General features: G+C 49.0%; 1 protein-coding gene across 2 annotated transcripts in view; it reads right to left on the reverse strand.

The window, feature by feature from the left end:
* Nucleotides 1–25,990, reverse strand: part of SLC22A4 (solute carrier family 22 member 4) — a 41,194-nt gene extending 15,204 nt beyond the window's left edge. Inside the window, exons 1-4 of one of the 2 annotated variants that reach the window (XR_011471528.1) lie at nt 24,663–25,990; nt 10,229–10,332; nt 8,533–8,687; nt 1,081–1,252 (exon numbers count right to left, since the gene is read on the reverse strand). Coding sequence is in view for 1 of the 2 variants with exons in the window: in XM_070415035.1 (XP_070271136.1) it covers nt 1,081–1,252; nt 8,533–8,687; nt 10,229–10,332; nt 24,663–25,055 (824 nt within the window). In the remaining variant the exon portion in view is untranslated. The remainder of the gene's footprint in view (nt 1–1,080; nt 1,253–8,532; nt 8,688–10,228; nt 10,333–24,662) is intronic. The other variant, XM_070415035.1, reaches the window with a different exon arrangement.
* Between the last annotated feature and the right edge of the window lie 2,010 nt (nt 25,991–28,000).

Genomic DNA, 28,000 nt, shown 5'->3' on the forward strand with positions numbered 1-28,000 from the left:
TACACTGACCAGGGCACTGCCGGGAGATTTGATTTCGATGTCCTGAAACCAAACAAAAAAGGAGAGAGAGGGAGAGGGAGAGGGAGAGGGAGAGAGAGAGAGAGGGGGGGGGGGGGGGGAGGGAGAGAGAGAGCCAGGCCCAGCGATGGAAGAAATCCCTTTTCCTCTTGCTTAAAGGTGAAAAACCAAAGAAATGGGGAATCCCCAAAAAGAGGGTGTGGCTGGGACCAGATTCCCTTTTTCTTAATCTGCTCTCTCACCTGAAATCTCCCACGGAACCATAGAGGGAAAACCTAGGATTAGTGATTTTGTGATTGTGTGTTTCCCATACTCATGTGTCAAAATGGGGTTGGCGGGTTGAGGGAGGAGAGAAGAGGTCATTTCTCTGACAACTCACTAAAGGGAAGTAATTCTCTTGCCTTTCTAGATAAAGCAGATAAATAGGCACTCCTTAGATCAGTGATGGCGAACCTATGACATGCTTGTCAGAGGTGACACGCGAACTCATTTTTTTGGTTGATTTTTTTTTGTTGTTAAATGGCATTTAAATATATAAAATAAATATAAAAAATATAAGTCTTTGTTTTACTATGGTTGCAAATATCAAAAAATTTCTATATGTGACACGGCACCAGAGTTAAGTTAGGGTTTTTCAAAATGCTGACACGCCGAGCTCAAAAGGTTCGCCATCACTGCCTTAGATGCTGGAGGACAGAAACTACATTAGTTGAGTCCATAGGGAGAAAGAGAGCTCCTAGAGAAAAGTGTCAAAACACCTGGGGTGGGAAGGGCGGTGGAGTTCTAAACAACAAAACCCAACAAGACCATCTCCACAAATAAAAACCACCACCAACAGCAGACAAGACTGGGGAGGGGCAAAGGCTGGATTTCCTGAGAAGGTGCTTCGTGGGACAGAGGAGAATTAAACCCCAGCACACAGACCCACCCGGCCAGTCTCTGGGCTTTGAGGCCCAGCCTCAGCCAGCTCCAGTGAGATCACACCGGGGTCAGCACCAGGCTCTCAGCTCCAGGCTGTGCTGGCCAGCAGCAGGGGGCTGTCTGGGGCTGAGCCACACTCACCACCATAGCGGGACGCACAGCAGCCCCGGCACGGTCAGCGCCAGCAGCAGCATCCGCCAGTCTCTGATGAAGTAAGCAAACAGTGGCAGCAGCATGTAGCCAACTGCAAAAAATGTGCACACTCCTAACGTAGAGAATATAATACGAACTGACTTGCCAAGAATTTCTGTTCCTGTTCAAAACAAGGGAGGAATATTAGCATTTTAACTCACTTTAATATTTGCTTTATACATCATTACCTGGCAGTTAGAGTCAAACTGTAGTCACTTACAGAAGGGAAAAGGCGTTTGTTTCATAGCCCAGGGCAGGAGTGGTCAGGGTGGAGGAAGGTGGGAAGTGACTTGAGACTTATCACCTTATGGAAAGCTAAGTTTTCATTTTAAAAGAGCCATAGATTTTTTTTTTTTATAAAGATCATTTCATGTCTTAGAAATAGCAAACCCAGCCCCAAGAGGTAACCTCTTCTGGGAATGCCACATTTCCAAAACCAGAGCCCCAGGGTGAGGAGCAAGAGGTGGTCCAGGAGACAGTGGGGGCTCTTTTGAGGCGCTTTGCGGGGGCACCGTGCCTTGAGCCTTTCCCACTGTTCTCCACCGCACAGACACAGGCACTGGAGAGCTCAGTCACTGAGTGGTGCTCGGACACTCAGCCTCCCGCAAGCCCTGAGAAGTGATACACGGGATCCAGCTGGCTCTGGAATGTGCACAGAACAGGCCCCGGAGCCAGGGGCTAGTTCCTCTGCAGCCACATTGTGCCCAGGGATCAGCCCCAGGCAGACACAGGCCGTTTAGACCAGGAAAGAAAGAAGGCGCAGTTCTGCTGGCCCAGCAGACAGCGGCCCTGGAGCTGGCCACACATGCAGGGAACTCCACTGAGCTTTCCCAGAACAGCACAAAGACCCAAGACTGCTTGGTGTTGGGCCCTGTTTTGGGAAAGGACATGCAGGTGGCTGTTGGGTCCTGCTCTGCTCAGAGCCACAATGGCTGGCGTGGCACCAGTTCTCCCAGAGACGCCGCCCGCCCTTTAGAATCCAAGAACAAGCTCCCTCTGTTGTCCCGAAGCTCCAGGCCCTCTCCACAGAGTCCACTCGTGGTCCCCAGGGGCGGAGATCTGGCCAATGGCAAGCGCTCCGCCTTTTGTTTGAGGTCTTTCCACCACTACACAGAAGTAGCCCGGAAAATACAAAATAGACCATTCAAACATCATTCAGGTTTGGCGTTCAAGACAGGTTTTCTCAACCATGTTTAAATGCCCTAATCACAGACTAAGGAATAAGGGACTAATTACAAAGAAGTAGTAAAATTACTGATTTCCCATGCCTTCCTGTTCCAGCCCCTGCCCCACTTCTTCCTTACTCAGCCTGACTGAGCCATACGCCTCTGAGGCTCCCTCTGAAACAGCCATTTCTAAAACCAGACTGATAGACATGGCCAGTACTGCGTGCCTCTCTCATCCTAGAGCCTGTGGACAAGAGACCCAACCACCCAGGCATTTCTCAGCCTCTAAATTCATTTCCAAGGATCGGGCCTGACCATTTTGAGGATCATGAATGTTATTTCCAGATCTTTTCTTACCGCATTAATGAACTTCCTACCACTCCATAGGAAGACTGCCCATGCCATGGTTTCTAAACACTTTGCCTGTGATTATCATGACATAGAAATGAATGGGGGGTGTTTTATTCCTGAGCAGAGATTCAGAAGTGAAGTGGCAGAGGATTTGATTGCGGAGAACAGAAAATGCACAGGACCATGTGAGAAATCTTGTAGACTCATGAGGCCAAGGGAGCTCCCTCATAGTTCCATGCCCCTGATCAGAGAGAGAAGTTATACCACTAGATTCCTGGATCATCTCCCTCTCTAAGTTTGGGTCCCAGGCCAGAACAGAGTTGTTCTGACTTTGCTGAGTAACCATGGGGGACAGATGCTTCGTAAATCCACCTCTTTGCCTTTCTGTGCATGGAGCAATGTGGATGGCATGAACCTGAATACTTGCTTGTTAGCACGACCTTCTGCTCTCTGACTTTTAGATAATCACCTTCCTAAACCATCACCATCATCACCATCATCATCATCTTCATAGCTAGCATTTTTTTTTGAGTAGGCACTTTGTGTCAGGTTCCAGATTAAGTGTTAACCTGTATTATCTTTTTGAATCTTCACAATAATTATAGAAGAATATTACTTCTATCTTATAATGTAATCTGCTGAGACTTAAAGAGTTGGAATACATTGCCTAACTTCACACATATGTAATAAATGGGGCAGCCAGGATTTAAGTCTGGTCTGTTTTTTTTTATAAATATATATTTTTATTGATTTCAGAGAGAGGAACTGAGAGGGAGAGAGGGATAGAAACATCAATCAAGAGACAGAATCACTGATTGGCTGCCTCCTGCATGCCCCCTGTTGGGGATCAAGCCCACAACTTGGGCATGTGCCCTGACCAGGAATTGAACTGTGACCTCTTGGCTCATAGGTCAACACTCAACCACTGAGCAACACTGACCGGGCAAGTCTGGTCTGTTTGACCTATGGGTAACGTCTAGAAAAAAATAATCTGGGGACAGAGCCTAGGCCCTATCGAGCAGACCTTCAACTGAGATTCTGGAGGAGACACACGTGGGTGAGGCCATATCTCCTTTCAGAAGGGAGGATTTGCATTTTATTTGCCTGGGCTGGTCTTTGAACCAGCTGGAGACCAGTTGGTCTTGGTCTGGTAGGGCCTCTGAGTGCCTCTCAGGAGTAAAACTCTGACATCTAAGCTAAAGAGGCATTTCGGCCAGAATGTTTGCCCACTGATTGCCACCACCAACTATCTGAGCACTCTCTCCAAGAAGGAGGGACTCAGAGAGGGCCAGCCTCGCTTCCACACTGATCGGGGCCTTTCTGTGGTAGTCAATCACGGATCCAGTCAGGCACTACTGAATCCATTCCCTGTGGAGGCAAGACCTGCCCCTCCATGAATGACCAACAGAGGCCTGCCGCTGACACCAGGCCAAGAAACAAGACCATGGTGCAGTCGCCAGGATATGAGGTAGGACCCAGGAGTTCCTGGGCTCCTTGATGCTCATTTGTTATTCAAGTGACTCACAGTCCTACTTTATGAAGTTAATTACTATGGGAACTGAGATAACGTATGTAAAGTGACTTGTAGAGTGTCTGGCATATGGTAGGTGCTCAAGAACATAATTCCTTAATTCTGGTCAAACAGTTGAAATGTGCTAGGTGTTAGGGGAATGATGGGAAGTACAGTGCCTTTGACCAAGAGACCCAATGGAAGGCAGCAAAACCTCTCTTTGCTCCCCAGAAAATACTCAGAAGTCTCTTCAAATTAACAATATTCTCCTGCTCAGGGCCTCCTATCTCCCCTCAATGAACCTTCACAGATCATTCTAGTTACAAGTAACCTTTCCTGTCTCTGCGTATACCCATAAAAGTTACCTGCACCCCCCACTCCTGCCTCACCCATGATGACCCATGTCCTTAGTAATAACTGTATTCTCAGCCTCTGCCAACCAGATGTGAACTCTTTGAAAACAGGAGTGAGTCCTTGCTTCTTCCCTCACATAGTGCAGTGCAAACAAGGGGTGTCAGCAAATTTCTGCATCTTTTTAAATGTATTTCTACCCCATTTCATCCCTTGAAGATTTTGAATGTAATAAAATGATGATATCATTAAAATAATAAATAAAGGGTAAAAGTTATGTCCTAGAGTAAAGTATAAAAATTTGCAACTGGTCACTTTGGAAAACAGTCTGTCAGTTCCTTAAATGGTTAAACATATATTACCATAAGACCCAGCAATTCCACTCCTAGGTACATACTGTAGAGTACTGAAAACATATCCACAAAAATATCATACTTGAATGTTCATAGCACATCCTATATAATAAAAGCCTAATATGCAAATTGTCCCCTCTACCAGAGTTCAACCGGGAGTTTGACTGGGAGTTCGACCAGGGGGCGGGCCAGCCGTCCAAGCATGGGAAGGGAGGCCCCAGCTGGCAGCTGGCAGCCCCTAGGGACCCTACCCGTGCACGAATTTTGTGCACTGGGCCTATAGTTATTCATAACAGCCCGAAAGTGGAAACAACCCAGATGTCCATCCACTCATGAATGGATGAACAGTATGTGGAATGTTCTTACAATGGAATATTGGTTCATGCTACAACATGGACCAACCCTGAAAATGTTAAGTGAAGGACTTCATCACAAAGGCCACATATTATAGGAATCCATTTCTCAGAAATGTCCAGAATAGACAAATCCATATAGACAGAAAGTACATTAGTGGCTGTAGGTGCTGGGGAAAGAGGGGAATGGGGAGTGGCTGCTAATGGGTACAGGGTGTGTTTCAGGGTTGATGAAGCATTCTGGAGTTAAATAGAGTTGATAGTTGTACAACATTGTAAGTATACCAATAACCACTGAGTGATAAACTGTAAAGGAGTATTATGGTATACAAATTATATCTCAATTTAAAAACATTTAAAAATATGTGACTGATAAAGGCTGCATAATTGGTATAGTTAAATTTCAATTTTTCCTGAGCTTTCTGGTAGCCAAAATAATAAAGGAAGATGCAATCAGTTGCATACTTATCAAAGGAACTATCAGAGCTTTAAATAGTTCAACATATTGGAACAAGTACTGCATAGGAGGTTGATGTTAGGAGTACTGGGAAAATATTAAAATTAATGGATCATTCCAGACAGGAGGCAGTTACGTGTGTGAAATAAATTTAAGCAGCTAGTTATGAGGGATGCCGCTGGCATTTTACCCACAAGGCTGTGGACTAGTTGAAGGCATTATTTCTGGGAAACAGTAATAGGTTGTAACAGCAGCTGGAGTGTGGGGAGGGTCAGTGTCCTTTGTCCTGAGTGGTCATTTCCTCCTAAACCAGCCCCATTCCTCCTCTCCAGGGGTAGCCCCTTTATGTTCCCTTGGGTAGCACTGCTCTTCTCGCAGTGACTCTGGCAGGCTTCTTAAAAAGCAGAGCAAGGAGATCCACTTCTGCACCACTTAGAGAATGGGAGTAATTCAGCTCCTTGAATTAATGTTACTGTGAAGACTCTTAAAACTGGAGATCATCACCGGAGAGTCTTGCCAACTCTTCTTTAGAGCCAGAGGGCAAAGTGAAGGCCTAGACAGAACTGGTGAGCCCAGACTCCAAGCTTTGCTTTATTTTAAAGCAAAGAAACTCACCATGTTAGCCCTGAAACGCCAGAGGGAGCTGCTGTGCTGCGGGTAAGCCAATGCCCTGTACTGACTGGTCCTGTCACCTCACCACACCCCAGGTGCTGAGGAGGGAGCCCGCAGGTTCCAGGGTCAGGTTGGTTTTCAGTGACTCTCTTAAGAAGGTTCAGACCTGAGAACCCAACACAAAGTGTCTCGTACAAGGACACAAAGTCAGCAGCTTCCCACAGAGCACAGCTGAGTAAAATTACAGCCAGGGAGGCTTGCGAGCACCCTACAACAGCCCCAGGCCCAGGCCGATGCTGCACCCAGCGTCCTGCCTGCTGATCCTGGCTGGTACATCTAGGCTCTGACTGATCTTCCTTCCCCCTGGCCCTCTCCCTCTTCTCAGCATGGGCAGCAGGGAGGGGAGTAGGTTGTAGTGTCAGGGCCAGCTGGGCGGGCTTCCTTGCAGGACACGTAGGGTGGGCTGCCCCGGCCTCATCCGGTCATACAGGGAAGGCTCCCTGGCCCCCGGAAGCACCCGGTGCCACTGGAAAGGCGGATCTCACTGCTGGCCACTCAGCAGAACCTGGCACAAACCCCACCTGGCTCCCAATCCCAATAACAGGGCTTCCCTGGCTTCACCACAATTCTCTGCCTTCTACTTCTGATGGTCCTTTGTGTCCTCCTGCCAGGGTGTGCTGGCCTCTGGCCGAGCTCTCTGTTTTGAGGAAGCCTGTTTAGTCTATGGTCCAAGCAGAGTCATACATTGGGCTTCTCAGATACTGGGAAGGTCACCACAAGGAAGACAGATTCTGGGGAATTTAGACAATGAGAAGGATAGACTTTGCTGTGCTCCAAAACCCTGTGTCCTTGGGGCCCATCAGACAATTTCGGCCCCAAATTCCTCCAATCTCTGGTTTCCAGCATCATTGTCCTGAAGGTCTTTGTCCCTTATACAAATGACTTTCTTAAAAAACAAACAAACAAACAAAACAAAAAAACCACTTGCTCCTCTCTTTCCCCCTACAGGGAAGAGAGAGGCCCCCTTCCTGCTGGAGCCGGTGAAGAGGGTGCTATCTACCAGGTCCATGTGGCTTCAACATGCCCTCCCCTCCTCCCCTATCTAGACACCGAGGCTGGGCCCATGGCAAGGGCTCTTCACAAATGATTAAAGGAGTGGAATTTGCATGATTCCATCTTGGCAACCCGACAAAGGGTGTACACATCCTCAACTAAGAAAACACAGCACCTCCAAATCCAATGACTCATCCACACTCAAAAGGGATTAGAATCATCTTAGCAGATCGACTTTTGAGATAAGAAGCATTGTGGTGCACTGCTAATAATTACACTGTGACAATAGGGATAAACTGGGATAGCAGTGAGCCCACAATGATATATTATCACACTAGACATGGCATTTGGTGTCTGTTGTTCCAGAGGTGTCCCCTCCTCTCACCTGTTCAGAGAGCAGGTGGGCTCAGAGAGCCTGTTAGGGACCCTCACGCCTGTGGAGTCCCTGATCAACCTGCGTGGAGCTCACCTCACTTCCTCCCAGGAAAAGCTGGTGAGGGCCCTGGGGACCTTCTCGTGGCCTTCAGCTTGCAGCCTCATATTCCAAAAGCAAGGCAGCTGCTCAGAGACAGGACTACTATCAGCAACCAGGCTGGTCCTGCGCACAGCTGATACCAGTATGCTCTAGGGGGAGAGCCAATCTGCTCAACGGTGGCGGGCTGGCACTGAACTCCGGTCTGATATGTGCCTCTCCCACCTGTGTACTGGCCACACCAACTCTCCTAAGTCCCTCCATGGGCTATGCACAGCTACCAGGAACACTTTTTTGCCCTGACCCAAGCAGAAGTCTCAAGCTTCCACAGCTCAGATCACAGAAATCCCTCCCCCTATGCCCCCCCCCCCCCCGCCCCACTTTATGCCTCTCTCAAGCCCTGTGCTCCTGAAATGTGTCTCAGTTATTATGTAGCTGGTTCCCACCAACCTGAACTCTTAGTTGCCACATTTCAGGACCCGGCACAGCGCTGGCTCCCTGTGAGCGCCTGCCTTGTCCATGTCTGATCAAAGAGCCTGTGGCTACAGGCCCCCCACCCCCACATCCCAAGCTGATCCCATTTTGGAAGCACAGCTCATAGGCTGATGTGCTTCCTTCTGCGCTGGATAAGAGCACTCCCCGTGCCCTTTTCCATACCCGCCTCTTCCCGGGCCTCTCAGAGGGGTAGCAGGAGGAGCCCCGAGGGTCAGAAGCCATTCCTACCTAGAATGAAGGCGACCACATAGTTGGAGATCTGGCCCATGCCGACAATGACAAATAACACGGTGAACATCTCCCAGTTGGTGGAGAAAATCTGCAGGAAGCTGAAGGCAGTCTGCACAGCCATGGTTGCAAAGAGGATGCTCTTCCTGCCAAACCTGTAGAGGACAGCACAGCACAAAACATGGCCCGGGCAGGTCACGGAGGCCCTGCAACTCGGGCGTGTGGGAAGCACCGAGTCAGGCCCTGCTGTAGACTTCATTCTGGGGGAGGGGGTTAGGACAGACTTTTCTCTCTGCCATCCACATCCTCTCAGGTGCCTCCTTGGTGAGGTCTCAGGCATCCATCTGCCCAGGAGTTACCTTGTGAGAGTCTAAGCCTCCTGCGGAACCTCCACATTTCAAAAGCACAGAGCAACTCATGCAAGGACCACGTGGAAATCACTTGAGAATGAGCCACAGGTAGAAGCTGCCACCACATTTCTAGAAGGTAGGTACAGCACAGACAGCAGGCACATCTCATATCAGCAACACAGGACCTCTCTGTGTCCAGAACCAAGACTCCCTCTATGGCAGCTGTCTTCAACCTTGGCTGCACTTGGAATCGCCTTCAAAAAATGCTGGAGCCTGCACCCGCCTCCCGAGATTCTTTTGTCTGGGATGCAGTTTGGACATTGGGATTTAAACGATTTTTCCGAGTGAGTCTAATGTGCAACCAAAATCGTGAACCACTGCTCTGTGGGAAGTGTAGCCTCCAGGAACGTTCATTAGTGACCCTGTAGTTGGCTTAAATCTTAATTTCACATTTTGGTAGTGACCGATGGGAGAAATGGATCACAGATGTTAGCAGAACAGTCTCCCACCCCATTTTCCAAACTCAGGTCTCAGGCTGTTGAGCTCGGGGTCCCATTCGGCTTTGCAGGAGGCACAGCCCCCTCTCTGGGAGTCTTCCCAATGGCCATTTAGCATTCCCACCTTCCTGCTCTATCCCCACAGAACATTCGGGGGTCAGTGGGCATTTCCCCTGGAGCTGTGATGCCTTCTCCTCAAGACTGTGAGCTGGAGATCAGCTCTGTGGCCCCCGTGCCTGGTCAGGGCCCGGTCCACAGCAGAGGTGGTGCACATTAGCGAGCAGTTGCTCACTGCCTGGCCCTGACTCTGGCTGACGGCTGTTTTCGGATAGATCATGTCATCCAAGAGTTAGGGATGGGGTGGGAGGAGTGGTGATGACAGTGTACCTTTTTAAAAATAATATAATTTTTTACTGATTTCTGAGAGGAAGGGAGAGGGAGAGGGAGAGGGAGATAGAAACATCAATGATGAGAGAGAATCATTGATTAGCTGCCTCCTGCATGTCCTCCACTGGGGATTGAGCCCACAACCCAGGCATGTGCCCTGACTGGGAATGGAACCATGGCCTCCTGGTTCATAGGTTGACGCTCAACCACTGAGCCACACCGGCCGGGCAGCAGCGCACCTTTTTTGAAGAGTTTGGTAATTTGAGGATCCACTTCCCAGTGGGTCCCGGAAAGGGGCTGGGTGTAGGAAGAATAGGAGGCATCATGGCTGCTCCTGTCACGGACTTGTTGGCCTGAGGGGCCTCCTTTCTCTGGGTGGAAACACCTTGCATTCAGTTCATTCCCAAGACAAACAGGGATTGACAAGGGGCCCTATCCCACCTTTCCTCCTAGCCCCCTTACCTGTCTGACAGCTGTCCGGAAAAGAAGGAGCCAAGGAGCACGCCCACGAAGAACAGGGATGTGGTGAGCGGCGTCTTCCAGTCTTCCTTACACACCAGGTTCCACTGCCGGGGAAACAGCATGAGGTGTGAGCCCGCTTCCCAGCGGCCCAGCCCCAGCCCAGCTCCGGGGGACAGCAGCACAGCAGCCAAGGGCAGGCTGGCCATTGTGCAGAGGACCCTGGGGTGGGCTCCAGACTCCTTTTTACTGGGGCAAGTCACTGTCCTCCCTGAGAGCCCCCTTCCCTTCTGAAAGGGAGTGTGATGCCCTGGCTCTGCTGGCATCACACAGTGAGGGTGAGCTGGTGACCCTCAGCCGCACAGTGGCATGAAGCAGAGGTGGCATGTCTACTTCAGGAGGCATGTCTGCACCACGGAGGGACGGTGTCAGAGCGCGGAGCGAAGGTGTTAGAAACTCCTGAGGGGCGGGGCAGGGGGCATGGTCACTTGGTCCAGGTATAAAGTTTCCTCGGCCTTGTTGAAAGTGCAAGTGGTCCCAGGGGGTCTGTGATTACATGCGCTGAGGAGACTCCTCCGGAGAACCCTGTGCTCCCTGGTCCGTTCACACCAGAAGCCTGGACCGGGCCCCACTGGGCCAGAGGGGATGTAGCCTATCTCCCATCTACAGTCCTCCACCCTCCTTCCCACCCAGCCTTCCCAGAAGTGGGGCCCTCCCATTCCCCAGGTCCCCGGGGCTGCTGCAGCCTTAACAAGTCTCTGCTGGTTGATCGATACCATGAGGGTTTCAGCCAGCGTTCCAGTTCCTCCCAGCTCTTGACTTAAGTCAAGCCAGCAAGATCTCAAGGGAGGTTGCACAAATTTCAACATGTGTTCAATGAACTTTCATTTATTTAAAAAACAAGCAGGTGCCAATGAGTATTTGGGGGCTGTGGGTCAGGAGGTTGTTGTGTGTGGCCAGATGATTGGTCTAGAGCAGTGATTTTCAAGGAGTGTGCCACAGCACACCAGAGTGCCACAAGAATCTTTAAAACATGCAATACCTGACTATTTAGTCAGGGGCACTGACCTCCTTTCCTGTAGATTGTCGAATGAAAAAATAGCAATAGCCAACATAACAACAGCCATCTAGTGTGAATGAATCAAAATGACACCGATTTTTTTGGTCAGATTGGCACAAAACATATATTTTTGGGTGTGCTGCAGACTTTCAGTAACCAGTGTGTGTGTGCCTCGAGATGGAAAAGGTTGAAAATCGCTGGTCCAGAGCAGAGCCCCTGCTTCCCATCCCACCACCACCCCAGCTCCACTTGCTGGTGGTGATGCTTCGTGACAGTCTCAAAGCAATTCAGTTCTTAATGCTCACAACTTCCCTAAAATAGCTTTAAAAATGAATTCACATATTTCTGTCACACATCATTCTGCAGCAGAGAGAGGTGTGTGTAAGAACAATTCCCCCCCAAAAAAGTGTCACACAAAAAGCCAAGGGAATTGGGGCAAAGAGAAAGCACAGGGGAGGAAGGGCTGCAAAATACCCAAGCTGAGGGGAGACTGACCACCTGCTGCCCTGCCCAGGGTCCTTCCTACTTGCTAGGGAGGCCCTGAAATCGGGCTCTGAGCATCCCAGCCGCTCAGCGCTCAGGACCGCAGTGCACACGGTGATAGACTCGTTCTGCAGAAGCTCCTGAGTACCGAGACCTGAGAGAAGTCTCTCCTAGACACTTTCTTCCACAAAGGCGTCACTCTGTGATGGTGAGGGTAACGTCCTTGAGAGCACCCTTGTCCTAAAGACAACAGCAAGATTCATGAGGCTGCCTTTCCTGGTGCCCATGATGCTGGCCACGGGAGGGACATCCAAGCACAGCTCTGCAGAAGAAACACAATGTGGCCCAGGAACTCAGCTCTCTACCCTCAGTCACAATCCCAGGAGAAGTCCTGAGACCACACCCACAGTAGGGTTGCTTCACCTCGGGTCCCTGAATGGGCTTCATGGGAAAGGTCACAAACCCTCCAAAATTATATGGCCAGGTTCATGGGCCTGGGCAAAGGATGGGAAAAGGTAGACAGGATATGCACCTGAATTGATGGCCACCCACTTCCAAAACTCACTGGCCAAAGTGTCAAAAAAGAGCTTGGATCTGTTCCAACACACAGCAAGATAAGCAATTGAGATTTCAAAGCCTTATGATGTGGAGTGTGACCCATTTTGCAGAAGAGTAAACTGAGGCGCTGAGACTGGGTTTTGTCTGAAGTCATAGCAAGTAAAAGGGCATGTGAGTGACCAACTCAGGTCTCTACAACCTTGTATGCATCTCCTGCTTTGAACATGAATTCCGAAGGCTGGATAGAATGAACTTCCATCCCATACACTTCGGCAAGGAATGTGACAGGAGGACTAGGGGCAGGAGGCCTCCACCACAGCCTTCAGCCTTGGACTGAGCCAAGATCTCCAGCTTGGTAGGAGTCTTAATGTGTCCATGATCAATCATCACCATTCCATCTGCAGTGGAGCAGAAAAGCTCTTCTGAAGATACTGTGGTCTCTCTCCTTTGTGATTTTTTTGAACTTTTTCTGTCAGGACTTTGCCTTAGATGAGGGGAGATAAGATTTAGAGACATCAAAGAAAGAAGAAGGCTGTCAGGTATGGAGCTAGGCCTCGCATGAGCAAAGGTTGTGGGAAGGACTGCCTACCTAATTTGCAGGCCCCACACAAACTGCAAATGCAGGAACCCCCTTGTTAAAAAATGATTAAGAATTTCAAGACGTCAATATCAGAACATTAAAACCAAGCCTGGGCCCTTTGTGACTGCACAGGTTGCATGCCCACGAAGTCAGCTTAGTAGTGGGTCGATTTGGTCTCTTTGGGGAATGGAGCAGGGCAAGGGGTTCTGAATTGGAGTCCTGGGAAGGGTGAGCAATGACCAGCTCTCCATCATTCTCCTATTGGAGGCCATGCAGCCATGGCTGTAGGTCCCCCTTCCCTCCTTGAAGAAGGGCTCAAGAAGCCCTGTCAATATCATGCTACACAGGAGGTGGCCGTGTGTGCACAGCAGCCACTTGCTCCAGGCCCATGCAGGCTGCTATCTACCTTTATTTTTTTTATTTTTTAATATATTTTATTGATTTTAGAGAGGAAGGGAGAGGGAGAGATAGAAATGTCAATGATGAGAATCATTGGTTGGCTGCCTCCTGCATGCCACCTACTGGGGATCGAGCCCGCAACCCAGGCACGTGACTTTGGCTGGAATCGAACCTGAGACCCTTCAGTCCACAGGCTGACGCTCTATCCATTGAGCCAAACCGGGTAGGGCATGCCATCTACCTTTAGAGAGCCTGCTCATACCCAGCAGAGAAAGGCAGCTGGACCTCAGTGCTACCGGGGTGCGGCAGGGGGGGGGGGGGGGGGGGCGGGCCTCCAGGGCCGGATCTTCTCTTGGGGAGTTGCTGTATCCAAGGAGTCTTCTAGAAAAGCTGCAAAGGGCCTGGTAATAGGACAAAGGATTGGCAAAGTTCCAGCTGGGGCTCACGGGGCTGCAGTCTAGTAAATCAGCTGTTAGTCTAAAGAGGAGTCCTTTTCTCCACGGGGCTATTCCTGGGGAGTTCAGGTCATGTCTGTCCCAGACCCTTGGGGCTTGAGGGGTGTGTCTTGGAGTCTCACTAGCCAGGGCCCCAAGGAACTCTCTGTGCTTAACAGTGACATGACAGGCTCAGTGGGAGACAGTCTTTTCCTTGATGGGACAGACCTGTGCCTTGGTCTCTCACAGATCTACACAACATGCTCAGAGGCGGATGGCCTGGTGAGTAGCTAGCTGGCAATCCTCTGGACTTGTGCTTTGAGGTCAAACACTAACATTTCTGAAACATAACCCCCACACCCCCACACACATCCCCTGGAGGGAGAGAGTGGAATGCAGGAACCAACTGGCCCAAGATGTGCAGAGTAGGGGCACTGGATGTGTCCTCCCAGCGTTACTATGTCCGTCTCATCCTCAGGGGCTCAGACCAAGATTTCCCCAACAAAGCAGAGTGAGTTCCATGTAGCTGGACCAGCTAGCCTTCGGTTCTGCTTTAAGAAATAAAAACCCAGGTCACCAGGTAAAAGGGGACAGGAGGTCACTCTTGCCATAGAAGAATGTGCCTCTCATCCCTCCCAGCAGTAATAACGGGAATGGCAACTACAGTGTATTGAGTGCTAACTGTGTGCATTGTATTATCTCATGGATCTCAAAGCTGCCATGTGAAATGGGTACTCTCTTTATCCCCATTTACAAATGAGGAAATGAAGGCACAGAGCACTGAAGTGACCAGCCCATGTTCTAGTGGATTGGTAAAGGAAATTGCTTAATCATTTATCCAACCGTCATTGAACACCTGCTCTTGGCCAGACTCTGTGTGGGGTACAAAACAGACATGGTTTCTGCCTCCACAAAGCTCAAGGTCAAGCATACTTTATAGGACAGATCATGTGCGTGCATTAGCCCAGCTGTCCTGGGCCACTGTGCCCTTGCTCTCTGGCTAGAGCAGAAAAGAGGCCCCCCTTCCTCTATCTCCTCCAGATGGACAGAGTTCTAAAACCTGAACCTATCCATATAATTATTTGAGATAACTAATGCTTGCACAAGGCTAGGCACATGATGGATGCTTAACAAACTGTGGATGAACAAATGCTGAACAATTAGGAGCCATGGAAAACGAGTTTGGAAAATGTGTGGTGTCACACTTTGTCCTTTGAAAATCATCCTCAACCTTGAACTCTCCAAGTAGCCAAAGTTTTCGCACATATCAAGGCATAAAGGACCATAAAGAACTGCAGAGAAATGAGAACTCGGGAAGGCAGCCTGACGTTGAGCAGCGTGCACAGGCTCTCTTGGGTTCTGTCACATGTCGCTATGCGGCTTTGGGCTGCTCATTCACACCCATCAGCCTGCTTTTTCATCGTCAAAGAGGAGCTGTAATACTCCTTCCTAGGGATACTGTGAGCATTTGACAAGAAATGTAAGTAGAGTGTCTGACATATTACAGGCCTTCCTAAATGGCAGTTCCCTTTCTACTAACCTCACACCTTTGTCCTAAGCAAAACCATGACTTAGAACAAACAGCATGAATGAATAAGCAAAGCAGTTTACACTTAAACCTGACTAAGCAAAAGAGATTCTCAGAAACAAGAACTTTGTATTCAATGACCAAAAGGCTTTTACCATAAGGCATAAAATCCCTTTATAAATGGACTTCAATCTTAGAGATGAGTATACATGAAAATCTGACATTAATCCACTTAAGAGTGAAAAATATATTTCGGTCACATCCTCTTATAGTTATTTTTCAATCCAGGGAAAATAGGAAGTAGTAATTAGTTAATAATAGAATATACATCCCCCCAATTTCTTCCTTATAACTTAGTTGCTATTTAAAGCTGAAAATTTCTTGACTGTTGGGGAAAAAGAAGCTGGATAGTTAATTATTTTTGTTTATAACAGCTATATTGAGATACAATTTACACGCCATAAAATTCACTCTTTTAATGTGTACAGTTCAGTGGTTCTAGTATATTATTCACAGAGTTGTGCAACCATCAGCACTATCTAATTTTAAAATGTTTTTACCACTCCTGAAAGAAACCCTATGCCCATTAGCAGTCAATTCCCATTCTCTTCCCCCAGGACCTGGCAACCACTAATATGCTGTCTGTCTCTATGGATTTTCCTATTTTGGATATTTAATGTAAATGGAATAATACAATATGTGGCCCTTAATGACTGATTTTTCCCCCCCACGAAGCATGTTTTCAAGATTCACCCATGTTGTAGCATGTGTCAGTGCTCCATCCCTTTTTATGGTTGAATAATACACCATTGTATGGAAATACCATATATTATTTAACCATTCATAGGTTGATAGACATTTGGGTTGTTTTTGGCTACTATGAATAATGCTGCTATGAACTTTTGTGTACACAGCAGCATTATTCTGCTCTATCACCACAGTCTCCCTATTCCTACCAACATTTGTTACTGTATGTCTTTTTAATTATAACTATTCCAATGGTGTTAAGAAGTATCTCATTGTGGTTCTGATTTGCATTTCCCTAATGACTAATAATATTGAGCATCTTTTGTGTTGAATCTGTAGATCAACTTGGAGAGTGTTGCCATCTTAACAACATTAAGTCTTCTGCTTCATATTGGCCTATCACAAGAACATGAGACGTCATTCCATTTATTTAGGTCTTGACTTTCTTTCAAACATGCTTTGTAGTTTTCAGAGCATGTTTTGCATTTTAAAAAAATGTATTCCTGGAGAACTTCTTTTAATATTTATTGTAAGGAAGTACTGCTAGCAAAAAATTATCTCAGTTTTTGTGTATCTGGGAATATCTTTATTGCATTTTCTTTTTAAAAAATATTTGTATTAATTTCAGAGAGGAAGGAAGAGGGGAAGAGAGATAGAAACATCAATGATGAGAGAGAATCATTGATTGGCTGTCTCCTGCATGCTCTCCACTGGGGATTGAGCCCACAACCTAGGCATATACCTTTGACCGGAATCAAACTAGGACCTTTCAGTCCGCAGGCCAACGCTCTAGCCACTAAGCCAAACTGGCCAGGGCTCTTTATTTCATTTTCAAAAGAAGTGTTGCTAGAGATAAGATTCTTGGTTGACATATTCAGCACTGTGAATATGTAATCCCACTGCCTTTTGGCCTCCATTGTTTTTGATAAGTCAAACGTAAATATTATTGGAGTCCCCTTGTATATGAAGTCATATTTTTCTTGCTGCTTTAAAATTTTTCCATTTGTGTTTGATGTTCAGCAGTTTACCATGATATGTCTGTGTGTGGAACTTTTTTGTTTTTTCTACTTGGACTTTGCTGAGCTCTGACCTATGTAGATTAATGTTTCTCATAAAATTTGGAAAGTTTCAGCCATTATTTCTTTGACTAGATTTTTTTCTGTTTTTCTCTTCTTTCTTTCTAGTATTCCCGTTATGCATATGTTGGTGTGCTTAATGGCGTTCCATTTTCTCTATGACTCTGTTCATTTTTTCTTCATTCCTTTTTCTCTCTTTTTTTTTGGATTGCATATTTACTATTGTTCTACCTTCAAGTTTGCTGATTCTTTCTTCTGCCTGTTCATATGTACAATTAAAGCTCTCTACTGAATTTTAATTTCAGTTACTATATATTTCAACTCCAGAACTTTCACGTAATTTTTATATGTAAATTTAATTTTGTCTTAATTAGTATTCTACATTTGATGAGACATTGTCATCATACCTTCTTTTACTTTTTTTAAGTATGCTGCTTTGAAGTCTTTATTAATATGATATCTGGGCCCTTTTATTCAGTTTCTGTTGCCTGCTTTTTCTGCTATGTGTCGGTGATATTTTCCTGTTTCTTTGCATGTCTTCTAATTTTCTTCTGTTTCAAATTGGACATGTTAGGAGATATATTATGGAAACTCTGAGCATTGAACCCCACCCACACCCTAGGGAGGCTTGTCTTTATCTGCCTGTTGATTTATTGCGTAACTTGGCTGGACCCTAAGTGATGTCTGGCTCCCTTTCAGTGTGAAGCCTCTGATGTTGCTCTTCAGAGGGCACAGTGTCGGGCCCGTGCACAGACAGTCACCCTGGGATGGCAATGGCTTTAGCAGGGCTCTTTTGACTGTCTCTTTCCCTGATTTTTCTATTACGCTGTCTGCCTCTGCTGATATCAGACCCAGCTGATCGTGTTATTGTTTTTAATAATCCCCTAGCACATAAATTATCCCACCGTCTAGTTCGATTAATTCAAATCCCTTTGCAGGAGTAGTTTTTGAGGTTTGTTCGGACTCTAGGAGGGATGTTCTGAGCGGTTTCTTTTTCTGGTTGCCACTGGCAAACTAGCTGACCTGTGGGTCAGCTTGTTGCTCTAATGGAGCTGCCATCCTCCTCTTCTTGATCACCACAGTCTACTTTGTTTTCAACATCACTCTGCGTCTTCAACTCCTGCACACTTTCAAATGAAGTTCTTTTCTGTAGGGACAGCTTCAGAGCTCTCTGTTCTAATGGGACTACCTTTCAGAGGGCAAAAACCTCTGAGCTCCAGCTCCAGAGCTGAGGGCAGAGAAAGCAGCCCTCAGAGTGACACCCCTACTTTATGAGTTGGACTCTGGGTGGGGGTTATAGCCTCTGTCTTTTCGGCTTGCTTCTCTCACCATGGAACCTCCACCCTACAAACAAGCTGGGACAAGAGTCCCAATAGTCTTGGCTTATGTAACCTGTGGTAGAGCTGCCACCATATCAGTAGGAACTGATTAGAAGAGGGGATCCCCCCAATCTCCTGGCTGCATTCACCAGAAATTAAACCTCTGCGACTTGGAGTTCAGGAAGTTGAGGTGGGCTAAACCTTAAAATGTTCTCAGTATCTTTTTCCCCCCTTCATATTAGAGGTAAAGAAAAAAATCAACCACAGGTGGAGAGGCCTCAGTGAAGAGTTCTATGGTCATCAGAGGCTCACCCCAAGTGAAAGACCCAGGGAGTTTGAGTGGGATGGTGGGGATGGGATTGGAGAACCCGAGGGAAGGAGAAGGGGTACTCAGGGACCTGGCTCTCTTCTTGCATCCTGGCATGGAATCCATCACAGCTCTACCAGGCTCCACTCTGGGAATGTGAGCAAATGGTGTGGGGTCTGTACCACTGTGGACCTTCCCTACAGTCCGGCAAACACAGAGCAGGAACCACTAGCCTTGGGCTGTCTATGCCAGTTGCTAGGGCATGTGAGTCAATCCTGCCTTTCCCCAGAGCCTCCATTCTCTCTGTACCATCTCTGCTCCAAATGGTATCCTTGCTTAAAACTACACCGAGGTTTCTGATAACAAGGCAGGCCTGTACTAGCCTTGAATATAAATTGATTTGGCCAATCACAAGGGACAAATTATAGTCCTTGCAGAGGCCCAAGGCATCTGCAGCTCCTCTGATCAGCCCTGCCAAAGCCTTGTTTTTTTGACAACCAACCTCTTGGACTCTGTGTGAGAGTTCTGCTGCCCACCAGGAGGGATGGACAAAGTCTGTTTATCCAGAAAGTTGGCAGGAGGTGTAGGTGAGGCAGTTTCTGGACAAAGGCACGCTCTGAGATCCTGGTGGCCATTGTCTGGAGGAACATAGCTGAGAGGCCACAGGCAAACTGTTTAGGGTGAGACAGTTATAAACAAACAGGGAAGCACATTCGGGCCAGAGCTAGGGAAATGCCCCTGAGTCTCCTTTATTTGTTCTCTGGCAAGACCTTTCTGAAGCACTGACTGGAAATAAAAGTCTTTCCAGCTGGTGTTGGCTAGAGGCAGAGGTCCCCACACCTTACCCCCTTTGGAATGTACCAAAGGGCAGGTCTGAGTGTGAACTTGGTTATATTCAGGCTATCCTGAGAACCAAGCTGTCAGTCTCCATACTGGCCAGCAGTATGCCAAGGCAGCCGACAGGCTTGATGGAAAGAAAATAGCCTAAACCTGCCTACTGCTCAAACTCTGCAACTTTGCCAGAGCCCAGCCAGGCCCAGCCAAGCCCCAGGAGAGGCACATGCCTGCGTGTTGCCATATGCGCTCGCTCCCACATACTGATCAGACAGATGCCAGGTCAGTCTGTCTAATTGTTCCCTTCTTTGCTGCTCCCAATGCCTCCCTTAAGTGTTATCTTAGCAGAGATGAGGCCACTGTGTTTCAACCTCCTAACTTTGGACTGTGGGGGGGAAATCAGCGTGTCCTGTTCTGTCCATCCATGCCCTGACCCCAGGTCCCAGGAAAGATGCACAAGGCTACTGCCTCCAAAGGCCCAGGCCCTTTGCTGGAGATTCTTTCATGCTTAAAGGCATGACTACCAGCAGCTCCACCCACGGGTTTCTAGAGGAAGCACCCAGCTGCTAGAAAGGCTAAAAGTTTGTCTGGTGAAGAAGCAACCCTGTCTCAGGCCATTGGTGGCTTGCCACAGAAGGCTGGTCCTGCCCCGGGCGGTGGCTCAGTAGGGTCAGAGTCATCCCATACACCAAAACAGTTGCGGGTTCAATTCCCAGTCAGGGCACATATCTAGGTTAAGGGTTCAATACCCTGTTGGGTACATATGGGAGGCAACCAATCAATGTTTCTCTCTCACAGTGATGTTTCTCTCTTGCTCCTTTCCTCTCTCTCTAAAAAAAAAAAAAAAAGAAGAAGAAGAAGGCTGGTCCTTACCAAAAGGTTCTCTCAGGGCCTCTGGAGCACAGGGCCTGGAAGTGGTACCTGACTCAGAGGTGACTGCATCGTTTTCCAAGCCCATGGACTGAATGGGGTCAAGACTACCTGATGCTCCATGGGAAAAGAGGACGTGTGTGAGGCAGAGGCCAGCCCATGCTTAGGCCCTGGCCAGAAGCTAGGCTCACCCCTACTGCTCAGCCTGAGGCCCTTCAGATGAATCGAGGCCCCCTGGAGAGCAGGGAATGGGCTGCCCTCCCTGCTCCTTCAGCCTCAGGGCTGGAGGCTTCTGAGCTTCCTACACACACAGGGCCTTTGCTCTGTGGAGTCCATGACACTGAAGGGCCACAGAGAGGGCCATGCCCAGGGAGGCTGGTCCCCCCACTGCAGTAGGTCTCAGTGAGAAGCATCCATCATCAGCCGGTCTGGGATGTTTGGGGTCCCTTCCTTCCCCGACAGAAGTGTCAGTCCCAACCTGTTGGGCCAGATTCCACTCGTTCCTGTTCCTGCTCCTGTTCTGTGGTGGCTGGCACTCCTTCTCCCTGGGCCAAGCACTGGCTTCTCTAGCCCCAACTCCGGAGACAGACGAAGGGCCCTGCCCTGACTTTTCCATTCGTTATCCTTAAAGTGAAAAATGATTTGGTTCATACTGGCACAACTGAAGCAACAGAATAAATAAGGATAGTATTAGATTATAACTCATGAAACAAAATAAGGATGTGTGAGTCTGTACGGATATAAAGTAATAATTGTATAAATAAATAAATGGGAGTGAAGAAGAAGCTCTTCTTTGCAGAATTCCAATTGATAAATTGGAAAGAATGTAGACGATGCAAAAATCACCACTAGGCAAATGCCACAGAAATAGTTGTTTTAGTTGGAGAAACAGGATATTTGTATAGCCTCAAAGTATCACCCCCCAAGATATTCATTAATGATAAAGGGGGAAAAATAGTGGCCTTACAATGGAGAAACCAAGCAGACACCAACTTAAACAAGTGATCAAGGTCAACATCACCAGTAATAAGCCATATCGATACTATGTGCCTGCTGGTATGATGCCCCCAGGACACATCACTTCTATGGTATTCTTGTCAAAAACTCAGAAACTCAATTTCATCGTGAGACAAATTACACAAATCCCAAAGCAAGGAGACTCATAACAAGCGTCAAGATCAAGGTAAGGAAAGACTGAGCAACTATCACAGATGGGAGGAGACCAAGGAGACATGACAACCAAATACAATGTAAAATCCTGGATTGGATCCTAACACAGAAAAAGGACACGAGTGGAAAAACTGGTGAAATTAGAACAAGGTCTGAAATTCAGTTAATAATATTGTAACCAATGTTAACTTCCTGGTTTTAATAAATAAATTACGGTTATATAACTTGTGACCATTAGGGAAAGCTGGGTGAAGGGTGTATGGGAATTCTCTGTGCTATTTTCACAACTTTTCTCTAAATCAAAAATTACTTCAAAATAAAGTTTAATAAAATGTGATTCTTAGTTACTGCACAGGACGAATAAATTGGACTTCACAAACAGCCCCTGAGGAAGGAAACTACCGTATATACATATACACACAAAGACAGATGCACGTATGTACCACATTTCATTTACCCATTCATCCGCTGATGGACACTTGAGTTACTTCCATTTTTGGCTATTGTGAATAATTCTGCTATGAACATGGGTGTACAGATATCTCTTTTAAGACTGTGCTTTCAATTATTTTGTATTATACCAAGAAGTGGTATTGTTGGATCATATGGTAATTCTATTTTTAATTTTTTGAAGAACTGCTATACTGTTTTTCATAGTGCCTGCACCACTTTACATTCCCGCTAAAGTGCACAAGGACTCCAATTTCTCCACATCCTTGCCAACACTTACTTTCCTGTGTGTGTGTGTGTGTGTGTGTATGTGTGTGTGATTTAAATAACGGTCATCCTAGTGGGTATGAGATGATATCTCATTGTGGTTTTGATTTGCATCTGTATTTCCCTAACAATTAGTGAGGTTGAGCACCTTTTCATACACCTGTAGCCCTTTTGTAGATAAGGAAAAAGAGGCTTTGAGCAGTGAATGTAACATGCTGAAGTTAGCCAGGTGGTTAGCGGTGGGGTCAGAACCGACGCTGCAGTCAGACTCCAGACTCCTCCTGTGCCACCAATTCTCTGGGGAGAGCCACCACCACCCCCAGCTGCCACCCTGGGGCTTCTCCCACCTTCCTCCCAACCACCAGTGCCCATTTGCCTTTTACCTGACTCCCACCACCCAAAAAGGAAGCAAGGAGGGGAAAAACCAAATCCTGGTGTGTGTGTGTGTGTGTGTGTGTGTGTGTGTGTGTGTGTGTGATGAAGAGCATTCACAGGCCCCCTCTCTGTAAGCAGGGCACAACAGGGTAGCTATGTACTTGGAGGCCAGCAGCTACCCACCCCTGACACCTGAGGGGAACAAAACCAGCAAGGAAGGGAAAAGAGACTGATCAACACAGCTGCCAGGGAGGAGACAGCAGCCAGCTGGGCCAGCTGCAGCTTAGCTGCTGACGACGCTTCCAGGAACTGAGGTGGGATGAACTGGCCTCCAGTCTTAGGTGCCCCTGGGCCAGGCTGTAGGCAGGGCATGGGCAAGCACTAGGAGGCCCGGTTAGGGGATCCAAGAAATATGGCCACCTTAGGGTCTAAGGTAGGCATGGCACCAATGCCAGTGGGAATCTGAGGTGGCCCACAGGCTGAGCCCACTTTCCGTGGGTCCTGTAGATGTTGCAGCCACCACTCCTGGCTGGCCACCAGTCTCTGCCAAAGCAACTCCCACAGCTTCCTCACGAATCTTCTTGCTTTTTATAGCAGCTAGAGTGAGCTCTTTCTGAAAACACAAATCTGGCCATGTTACCCCTTGCTTAGAACCCTCACTGTTCTTGGAATAAAGTCGATTCCTCTGCGTTCCTACCAGGCCCACCAGGAACTAGCCTCACCTGCTGGGCGTTTCTAGCCTCACCTGCCATCCTCTGAGCTCCAGGCACCCTGATCTATAGCATTCCATCCCAGGATCTGCCACGTTCTTTGCCTGGATAAGTCCTGCTCATATTTCCAGACTTTGCTCAAATTTTATCCCCCCTCCTTGGAGTACTTCCTCACTCTGTTATCTCCACAGAGAGGGTAATATATCTGCCCCAGGTCACAGAGCAAGCCAGTCAGGATTTGAATTCAGGCTCCAGAACTCCATTGACGTTAGCCCTCTCTGTAACATGGCCAGTATGCCCCAGGGGCATCTGGCCTCTGAGATGTTTGCAGCCTAGCGCCCAGCTCAAAGCCAGCGGTGGTGTCTGATGGTTGTCCTATTGCCCATTGTGCTGAAGGAAGGGGAGAGCAGAGGCCACCCTCAAGTTTTTCTTGGGAGGAACACAGAGCAGAGGAGGGTCCAGAAGCTGGGGAGTCCGACCTGCCCAACCAATAGCAGGAAACGATTCTGTGAGGATACCCTTCTCAGAAGGACGCGTGCCCTGACCCAGCATCTCCTGGCCCTTACCCAGGGCAAAGCAGGAAATGCAGGGGGCGAAGCTGTGTGTATCCCGACTTCTGAAACTCGGAAAACCTGCCACCAAATCACTTAGGATGTTAAGGGGCTAATGGCATAAGCTGGAGCCCCCATCCACCACCGGGCCCTATGCTCAGAGGGGTCTCGGTGTGTCTGTCTCTTCTTAAGGGCCTTGGGGCCATGGTCATTGCCTCCTCTGATCCCTGCACCCAGCAGGCATCAGGAGGACCTCTGCTCCTTTCCGCAGAAACTGGAGCCCAAGCCTCACCTTCCGCACGTGAGAGCAGTAGGCCCCGGATGCTTCCAGAAGTCCGTGGCCACCAGCAGGCAGACCTGCCCATTTGTGTCTGCACTTGAGCTCAGCAGCGTCCCCTACACACCCCTCCTGCCTGTACAGAACCTGACTCAGCCTGTACATCTGGGGAGCCTGGGGCTGAGCCTCTCTAGGGCAGCATCTAGGCTCTTGAGAAACAACTTCAACTGTTGTGCAACTCTAAAAGGAGAAGACAGTTGGCCATAACACTCCCTGCTCCATCCCCTCCATACGGGACCGAAAGATCAAGAATGAGCTTAACGTGAGTTCGGTGCTCTTCGGCCGCACTCCTATGTTGGAAGCATAACCCAGTGGTGGGACAGCCAGCGTGGGGGAGCCTCGAAGGGGACTGCCACGGATAGAGGGTTGCTCACACACCCACCTCGGTCACGATGGTGGACAGGTAGACGTCCTGGCTGAACTCCCAGCCATCCAGGCAGTCCTCCTGCTCCAGCTGCTCCAGGTCCACGTCGCGCCCCGGCTCCAGCCCGAGCGCCGAGAAGTTGGCGATCGCGGCGAGCCGGTAGCGCCGGCAGTTGTGGGGCACCTGGCGGCCGTCCTGCAGCCGGAGCGGGGCACTGTGGTTGCGCCAGGCGCTGCTCAGGTTCGCGGAGTCCGGCACCCGGCAGCGGTGCTCGGGGGTCCCCGCCAGGAACACGATGGACATGCCGTTGAAGCCGTTGGGGATGATGCTGGCGCTGAGCAGGAAGAAGATGAGGCGCTGGAAGAGCCCCCACTCGCCCAGGAAGGCGGTCACCTCGTCGTAGTCCCGCATGCTCCCCGCCGCGGCTCGGCCGCTTGCAGCGCGCGGTGACGACAGGAGCGCTCTCCGGAGGGCGCCGCGCGGCCGAGGGCGTTCCCCGGGGGTGTCGGCACGTTCTGGGGGCGGCCGGCTGCGGAAAGGGGGACGCGCGACCCGGGCCGGTTCCCGGGAAACCTGCTGCGGGATCTGGACGCCAAGCTGGAAGCCACCGTAGAAACTCGGGACCACACCCCCATCCCGCCTGGGGCTGGGGCTGGGGAGGGCCGGGCGGCCGGGCCCGCTGGGGTGGGGCTTCCGGGCCGGCTCCGCCTCGAGTCCCCGCTCCGAACGCCGGCCACCCCGCAGTGCGGAGCAACCTACCCGGCCTCCGAGCTGGGCCCGCGGGAGAGAGCGGGCGACAGGGAGGAGCCGCGGCTGGAGAACAAAGTCTTGGAGAGGTCGGCTCTCGGCCCTCCCGGTCGGCGTCTGCCCCTCGCCCGGGGCGGTCCCTTCCAGTCCCGAGTCTGAGCTCCGCTGGCCTCACGCGGACGCCAGTCCGGGGGGTCGGTGCGCCGGGAGACGCGTGCGGCGCGGCGACAGCGCGCACTCTCCTCGGGCACGCACGCCGCGCCCGCGGCCGGCGCCAGCTGACGGGGCGCGCACTCGCCAGCCGTCCCGGGAGGGCTGGATTCGGTCCCCGGCGGCGGCATCCGGAGCGGCGGGCGCTCTCGGAAAGCCAGGAGCCTCACCTTGAAAAAAGGGAAACAGGCCCAGGGCCCGGAAGGGACGGGCAAGGTCACACTGCGTCAGAGATAGGCTGGGACGAAGGGAGGTGGGGGCAGGGGTCGTGCCAGGGTCCTGCGTGGGCCCTAGAGGATTCAACAGGAAGCCTGGCCCAGGTGAGGGCCCTTCATGGAGACGCAGCTGTCACCGCTCCTGGATTCTCATTTGGATCCCGTCCCTCTCTCCACACCCCGCAGGGCTCTTTATGGGGTGGCTGCCAGAGCCATCTGGACTGGAAGGCCTCCCGTTGGCAGAAGGGACCGCCCCCAGTCCAGGAACTGGGAGGGAGGAAGGGAGGAGGAGGAGACCCAGTTTGGCGCCTAGACCTAACGGGGAACCAGAGCTGGGACAACAGTCTGCTCAGGGTCCAGGCCTAAGGCCCCGCTGCTAGCCTGGGGCTGCTGTCAGAGTCCTGGGGTTCACCAGGCAGATGAAGTTGACAGGCTGAAGGACCTGTCAAAGTGGAGATTTTGTACAAGTGTGTTTGCTTCTCCAGCCCCTGCTTACCAGGCTGAGGGACATTTCTGTCTCATGTTTTGGAGACTCCAGTCTTACCCCTCCTCTTAGCCTGGCTTCCCACCTCATTGACACCTCAGTTTCCTTGTTGGAATAAGACCGTATGTCCTGATGTGCCAGGACAGCGCTGATTTATGCCTAGTAATCCAGTGAAATTATTAATAGCCCTTCCCTTCACGTGTAAAGGTGTTCTTCTTTGAAATATATATATCACACCCTCGAATTCAATGTCATTTTGTTATGTTGATGAGGAAAAAATAATCAATTTTCAGCCTGGGCCACGTCTGTGTGATGTCTTCACATCTACCCATGTCTGCGTGAGTTTTCTCCAGGTCCTTTGGTTTCCTCCCACATCCCAAAAATGTGCATGTAAGGTTAATTCACCTGTTTCCATCATCCCAGTATGAGTGATTGTGCATGTGTGTGTGTGTGTGTGTGTGTGTGTGTGTGTGTGAGAGAGAGAGAGAGAGAGAGAGAGAGAGACCCTGTGATGGAAGGGTGTCCTGTCCAGGGTGGGTTCTGGCCTTGCATTCTGAGCTTCTGGGATAGTCTCTGGCCACCTATGATTCTGAACTGGAAGAAGCAGATTGGAAAATAATCTTACTTGTTTTTAATTTTTCTTAAGTGTATGTATAGCTGACATTTACTTAAATGTTTACTATTAGAAGTGTTTTGGGGTCTTTATTTAGAAGTTTGGTGATGTTTTTTGTGGCCCGAAATATGTCATGGGAACTTAACTCTTGTTTATATCAATTAGCCTATGGTAAAATTGGTTTCTTTATAGGTTGTTTTCCTTAAAGTTGAAGTTTCCAGGAACCTATCGGTGACATAAAGTGAATACTTACTGTAATGTGGTCACTATCTTACTCAGCTCAGATTTCATCCTCTCCTCTTCCCACAGTAAAAGAGCAAAGCTTGAGACAAGAACTTATGTGGAGGTATTTTATTTTGAGTGGTAACCTGGGGAAAGGAGTGAGGGACTAAGGGAGAGCAAATAGAGAAGGAGGGAAGCCCAACACAAGACTGTGTAACTGAGCTGGTCACTGGCCATGGCCAGGAACCATGACAGTGCTGTGCTGAGACATATTGGAGTTAGAGGCCAAAGGAAAAAATTAGCAATACTGATCCTATCTTTACTTAAGATTTTAATATTTTGTTTATATGGATTTTTATACTGATTTTGATTTTTTTAAAAAATATATTAAAATATAATTAACTTGATTATTTAATTTCTCTGTGCCCCCTTAAATTTTGCACCTGAGGCAATGCCTCACTCATTTCACTTGCCTTAGCCTTGTCCCAATTCTCCTTGCTGTGGGTGACTGGGATTCAATCCCACTGGGACCTTATAAGAGCTATTTAGAATGAGGAGGTATTTGTTTCCTAGTTCTGGCTCCCTTGGTCAACTCCCTTGCACTTTTCCAGGTTGCACAGGTGTGAGAGATGAACAGTATTATTCAACTAAACTATTTGCCATTGCCTATGAGTATATGTAGATCCATATCTTGAACCATTTTGCCCTCCATAAAAAATGAATGTCTAAGTGCACTACTTACAGCTGGGCCCATTGGGAAGATTTCCCTCAACCATTGTCCTTTAGGGCCACCCCTAGGTGGGGCTGTGTTGCAGTAACAATCCATTTTTTGGCTCATATCAAACTGACCCATCTGTGAGGCAGG

The sequence above is a fragment of the Myotis yumanensis genome, unplaced genomic scaffold (assembly GCF_028538775.1).
Source record: "Myotis yumanensis isolate MYYU_CA2020_CCGP unplaced genomic scaffold, mMyoYum1.0.hap1 SCAF_5, whole genome shotgun sequence".
Taxonomy (NCBI): domain Eukaryota; kingdom Metazoa; phylum Chordata; class Mammalia; order Chiroptera; family Vespertilionidae; genus Myotis; species Myotis yumanensis.